We start from the raw sequence: 7,034 nt of genomic DNA on the forward strand, positions 1-7,034 counted from the left end.
AGAAAATCATATATCTAACTTGACGGATCTGTGTCAAAAAAAATTTACAAATATTTGTTTTGACAAATTATTATTTATACACAATAACACAATCATATTGCAGCTCTGGTGGTAGATATGCATAAAGAAAAAAAAAAAAAGAGGCCGGCAAAAGTATCTAATTAAATATAAATAAAATGATAATAAGTTATTATTATTATTATTATTATTATTATTATTATTATTATTATTAATAGATGTATATATTAGTCCCTCGTTCGGCTGTGTTAGCCCCTCTTCTTATCATTTGAATTTATTTAGTTTTTCCGTTATATAAAGTTATTAGAATTTATTATTTATTATTATTAATTAATTATTAATATTTAAAATATAAATAAAAATAATAATTGACTTATAATATATTATAATGGATTTTCTAAACTTTTTTAAATATATTATAAGATCTAATAATAATAAGACTGAAAGAAAGGCGCATATATATATATATATATATATACACGCTTAGCTGATTATTTATGAGATATACAACACTCTGATTTTAAAGAAAGAAATGGCATCCAAATTGGGACCACCAAATCCTGTTCCCTGTGCTCATTACGGTCAATTCTTTCAAAAAAATCCCAACCTTTGTCAAGCAGTAGGATGTGATTGTTTTCATCCTTCTCTAGTTTCTCCTCCTCTTCTTTATCCACCGTCTTTGCCGTCGCCGCAGCCACCACCACCACCATTACCTTCTCCTCCGTCATTGTTGCCGCCACCACCACCATTGTCACCGTCACCGTTACCGCCACTAGCTCTTTCTCCACCAATGTCGCCACCACCACGACTTTTCTTTCCTGACTCTCCGCCTCCTCAAACTTTTCTGCCGACGAAACCTTCCTCTAAACCAACCCAGGTACTACGTTTTCCTCCTCCAACTTCAACTCCGGCACCATTTTTTTCGTCAAGTGGCCTCATCGTTGAAATGGCGGCAGCAATCACTTTTGCCATTTTGATTGTGGTGCTTTGCACTTTTGGCATTTTTCATTGGAAGAATAGGAAGAGAGAACATGATAAAAGCCTCGGACTTAAAGGTACGTATTTAGAGATTGAGAGACATAAAGATTGAAATTAAATTAAATCTCGATATTATGATATTATGTTTGATGTAAATTTTATAGAACATAATTATATTTTTGTATTTTATTTGATTTAAGATAATTATAAATATGAAATGATAATATTTAATAAAATATTTTTAATTATTAAAAAAAATATTGTTAAAATTTTTTTGATATCTAAAAATTTTAGTCTATTTTTACTTTTTGGTGATTTCGAAGAAGTTAAAATTTTGTATTTAAGAACTAAAATTTTAGTTATAATCTCTGACAACTAAATATAATATTAACTTTCAATCTTTTAATTATAATTCTAATTTCTAAAAATAAATATTACCTAAGAGATCGGGTGTTGCCAATAATTATAGTAGAGTAGTATTTAAACTTTACAACTCTAACTCTATTAATAAATTTAAAATCTTTTTAACACTCAACTTTTTTTCTATCACTCTTTTAATATTTTTTCAACTCTAACCTCATTTCTAACTTAAAATTCTCCATTGGACCCTATTTAATTAAAATTAATTTTTTTTCAATTAAACACAATATTTAATCCAATCCGTTCATATTTCATAAACATATTAGTAAAACATAAAATATAAAATTAAGTTTATATTAAAATTAAAAATAATAAAATTATAATAAAATCAGTATTAAAATTACAAATAACATAATCATCAATTTATCATCAAGTCCTTGCTAAAATTATAATAACACAAACAACAAAAAATTTTTTTGTCACTCTTCTTCAAACTTAATTTGTTGCTACAATACTCTCTCTCTTTCTCTAATAGTTTTAAAAATCTACTATGATATATTAGGAGTATAAATAGGTTGGGTAGGATTTACTCTAAATCCACACTAGATCTAACTTGCAACTCAATTTGCTGTGAATTGGACTATTAAACCTATTCAAACGGGTTAAATTGAAGTTGAATTCCTATAAATAGGATTAGTATTACGAATCCTAAAAGTTGCGCAGACAAATTTTAAGTATAGAAAGTCAATAGCCTAAGCGTACAATATGTACAGTGGAGGTTTAGGAAGTATTAAAGATATGACCATTAGTGTTACATTGTCCTATCAAGTTACACTTTTGGGATGAGTGGTTTCATGATATGGTATTAGAATTATAGATCTGAAAGGTCAAGAGTTCGATCATTGGTGAACCCTAAAATCGATAGTATGGGTGATGTTCATTTTATTCATGGACCAAAGATTTAGCCCAATAACAAAATATATTTTTTGTAAGAATTTTACACGCTGTACATTCATATTTTTTTGTCACATTGAATAAATCAATATATATAGTTTTGAGATCGTTGCGCAACTTTAGAAAATAAGAATAGAATAATATATGCACGTTGCTTACATGCAAATGCAACGATGCAAATGCACGCTCTTTCCATTCTAGTTACCATGCTTCTTACTAATTATTGTACAGGCAATAGCGGCATAATGGAAATGTCATCAAAGAACAGAATATTCAGATACGAGGAGTTGGCAGTTGCAACAGATGGGTTCTCCAAAGCAAATTTGCTTGGAGAAGGTGGATTCGGTTTTGTCCACAAAGGACTCCTTCCAAACGGCAAGGAGGCTGCCATCAAACAGCTCAAGGATGGAAGTAGGCAGGGAGAGCGTGAATTCCAAGCTGAAGTAGACATAATCACCAGGGTTCATCACAGGAATCTCGTTTCTTTGCTTGGATATTGCATGGCCGGCCACCACAGGCTTCTCGTCTACGAATTTGTTCCAAACAATACATTAGAGTTCCATCTACATGGTATTTTTTTTAAGTTGTAAAATAATACAACTGTATGTTAATCTTTTTCCTGCAAATAATGTGTACAAATTTAAGAAAAATTATCATGTGTATAAATAGTATTTTTTTATTACATAAATATACTAGTAAAAAGTCATTGAAAAATTATATTCGAGTATCAAAATCTTATCGGTTTTTACCAAGAGATTTTCTATAATAGTACAAATAAATAACAATATTAATAAAATTGTTTTGTGGTTGCATTAATAACCTTTTATGAATCGGATACAAATTATAATGGCTATTCACTTATTTGAACAACAGGGCAAGGTCCTACTATAGATTGGCCTACAAGAATGAGGATTGCTCTAGGAGCTGCTAAGGGAATAGCATATCTTCATGAGGAATGTATGTCCTTTCATATGAAATTTAAAAGATTTTACTTCTTCGATAGATATATATGGCTCACATATTCAACATTATTATTAATGAATATTTAATTAATTTTTTAAACTAAGTATGAGAATATTATTCATATTCAAATTTAAATACAATGTTATGTTTAGATTTTTCCATTGGTTGAAGAACAAAATTGTTATGTACATATAAAAAAATTAATAATTTATTTAATTTTTATGTATTTCTATATAAATATATGTATTGTTTAATATATTTTGAGTGTATTTTACGACAACATATATTAAAATTAATCATAAAAAAGTTATTAGAAGTATAAAATAAGGATAAGTACGGTTTTAGTTCCTAAGATTTACGGTCAAAATCAATTCATCCCTAACTTTATTTTTAATTTAAAATCGCCCTCAACTTTTCGTTTAGTATTAAAATCGTCTTTTTTGACCATTTTATCTTTATCTCACTAATCTTACTTTCTCACCTTTTTAATCCCAAATCCTTTCTTCTTCATTTCAACCGTCATATACTCTCTCCCGCAGTGATTTTTGTCGCGGCCGAAGGAGGCTGCCGCCAAGCTACCCCCTCTCTATGGTGCTTCCAAGTGGTTTCCATTGCAGCTGAAGGAGGCTGCCGCCAAGCTGCTGCTCCTCTCTCTACGGTGCTCCTGCAGTGGTTTTCGTCGTGGTTGAAGGAGGCTGTCGCCGAGTTGCTTTCCTTTCTACATCGCTGCTACAACCACCTTTTTCATGATTTGCCATAACTCTGCCTTTGTTGTGTCCTTCTTGTAGCATTGGAGCTCACCCTCAAAGCTACTGGAAGCCATTGCCATCGTCATTGGAACTTGTTGCCGGGTCTAGTAGGAGCAAGGCCATCGGGTCTAGCAGTGCGTCTCTCAAGGAGACACTTTTTTTGGCGATAGCAATGGCAAATCATGGACCTTACTGCTTTTGTATCTTGCTCGTTTCTTTATCCCTAAAGACCCTAATTGATGAACTTTTTCGTTCTTTTTGTTTTTTAAGAAACCTAAATCTTTTGTTGTTGTTGTTGAATTAGAAGAATTTGATGTTATTGAGTATCTGAGATGTTGGTGGTGATAGTAGTGACTATAAAAAAAGAAGAAAGTGACGGTAATTGCAGGATGAACACTAATGTAGTAGGAGTATTTTTGTTTTTTAAAAAATTATTATCTTCAAAAAAATAATTTTAATATTAAATAAAACGTTGAGAACCATTTCAAATAAAAATAATAAAAATATTTTAATTTTGACTTCAGATTTTAGGGATCAAAATAATATTTATTTCTATAAAATACATATTAAAATATAAATTTTTATTAATAATAAATTAAACAACATATATTTATATATAATTATATAACAATTAATTTTGGTGTATGTATAACATTTTATTTAATAAATAGCAAAAAACTTTTCATAATAAACTGCTACAATAATATATGCAGTGTCGGTGGATCGGAGAGAATCCACCATCATGCTCTATGCATTAGAATGTGATTTCTTCGTTAACTGCTACGATGCCTATCAGCTATCAACATATAATGATTTTTGTATTTTCAGGTTATCCTAAGATCATCCATCGTGATATCAAAGCTGCTAACATTCTCCTCGATTTTAATTTCCAAGCGAAGGTGAGCAAATGATCAATTTATCCATTTGATGATTAACTTGATGAACAACCCCTTGCATTGTGTCTGCAGGTTGCTGATTTTGGGCTTGCAAAGTTTTGCCCCGATATGAATACGCATGTTTCCACTCGAGTCATGGGAACTCTAGGGTACATTATTACAACACATCCTTCTTTTTCTCTCTTCACAATTCTTCATCATCAATTCAAACATAACAATAAAATGCTCATGCATGAATTGTTAGGTCAGGTATGTAGCTCCTGAATATGCTTCCAGTGGAAACCTCACTGAAAAAGCCGACGTTTTCTCCTTCGGAGTCATGCTTCTCGAGTTAATTACTGGCCGCCGACCAATAATTGATTCACATCATACTTTCATGGAGGTTAGTTTGGTACAAAGGCTAATGTACTATTATATCTGTCCAGATATATCTATTCATGTATCTTTTTTTATTAGTTTAATCTTTTCACAGAAGTGGTTTCGTGAATTCTCGCAGGCAATGCCTTTGCTAACAAAGGTTTTGAAAGAGAATAATTTTGAAGTTGTAGCTGACCAAAAGCTACAAAATCAGTATGAACCAACCGAAATGGTTTCCATGCTGGCCTCTGCAGCTGCTTCTATACGATATGAAGCAAAGCTTCGACCAAAGATGAGCCAGGTAATAATAAAATACTCATAATTTTGACTTTTATTAACAAAGGTTTAACTCGTAAGTTCACATCAAATTAAATGAGAAATTATATTTAGCACATCTCTTTTGTACTATCAAGGATAAAGGTTACAAAGCGTAGGAAGTTGAGAACTGTTATGGTAGTTAGTGCCTTAGTGGTTAATCTGCTAAATAGGGAAAGTTTGTTATGGCTGTTAGACTTGTTGCTACCTGAGGCATCTGTTTGCATTCTTGTATAAATACTTCATATCTTTATAGAAATCTTGTTAGAAATAATATAACCGTGACTTTTTTTTTTGTTTAAATTTTTAAATAAAAAAAGCGTAAGACAAATAAAAAAAAGTCTGATCTATACAAATAATTTAAGTCAATCCAAAAAAATTTACTTCAAAAATCGTATTAGAAATATAAATATTTATATATTTTTTTTAACTTAATCTTTTAAAAAAATTAATTTCATGACAAATTTTACGCAAGTATTCATTCCTTTTCTAAAGTTGAATATTCAATATTTGGTTTCTCCTCCTTACTTTCTGCCTAAGTCACAATTTGTTCATGTACATATTTTGTTTATGTTATAATAAAATAATTTTGTTTTTATCTTTTTTAAATTTTATCTATCACTTTTAATACTAAAATTAAAAAAAAAAGTGTACAACAGAAGTGCATATAACATTCTTCAAATTAAATATGTAAAAGGTCTATTTATAACGGTTTCTTTTTCGAAAAAAGAAATTATTTTATATTCAATAAAATATATTTTATATAGTTATAAAAGTTTTTTACAATATTTTTTTAAAAAGAAAAGACTATTTTTTATTATTTTAATGATCCTTGCATGTATGTGTTGCAGATAGTACGTGCTTTGGAAGGAGATGCATCTCAAGTAGCTGAGTTCACTTCTAATGTATTATGCTTGGATTCTGAGGCTGCTACATACAGACGAGAAATGATCAAAATCATCAATGACATGAGTGGATCCACGAGTTAATTAGTTGGTATAAACCCATCTGATCAAAAAACACATCGGATTTATTGTCGAAAAAATAAAAAAATTTAATGGTAAATTAATTACTGTCGAAAATAATCAAACGGTATAAATCTCATCGGTAAATATTTATCGTAGAAATTTTTTCGTTCAATGTTAATTACCGTCGAATTCTACGACGGATTACCAATTCAAAAAATTAATCGGTTACCGGTGAATTTTTTCGACAGTATTATTGGCGCTAAAAAATATTGTTTCGCACAGTATTACCATCGGATTATTTCTACAATAAATCCGACGGTAATGTCAATTTTCAAAAAAAAATTGAAATAAATTATCAATTTTAATTTAAATTTAAATTTATTTTTCACACAATTAATGTTCAATTCATAAATATTGAAAACCTATTATTTAAAATAAATAATACAATGTTTAAATAAATTAAAAGTCAAGTACAT

At 29.7% G+C, this 7,034-nt stretch overlaps 1 protein-coding gene across 1 annotated transcript; it reads left to right on the forward strand.

The window, feature by feature from the left end:
• The first annotated feature begins 550 nt into the window (after positions 1 to 550).
• On the forward strand, positions 551 to 6,579 carry LOC107637228 (proline-rich receptor-like protein kinase PERK1). Its single transcript, XM_088485494.1, has 8 exons — positions 551 to 1,073; positions 2,542 to 2,880; positions 3,184 to 3,267; positions 4,851 to 4,921; positions 4,991 to 5,067; positions 5,168 to 5,300; positions 5,415 to 5,576; positions 6,442 to 6,579. Exons 1-8 carry the CDS (start codon positions 551 to 553, stop codon positions 6,577 to 6,579), a joined length of 1,527 nt encoding a protein of 508 aa, XP_088341620.1.
• The last annotated feature ends 455 nt before the right edge of the window (positions 6,580 to 7,034 follow it).

Source organism: Arachis ipaensis, chromosome B4 (assembly GCF_059453495.1).
Source record: "Arachis ipaensis isolate K30076 ecotype BB chromosome B4, ASM5945349v1, whole genome shotgun sequence".
NCBI lineage: Eukaryota > Viridiplantae > Streptophyta > Magnoliopsida > Fabales > Fabaceae > Arachis > Arachis ipaensis.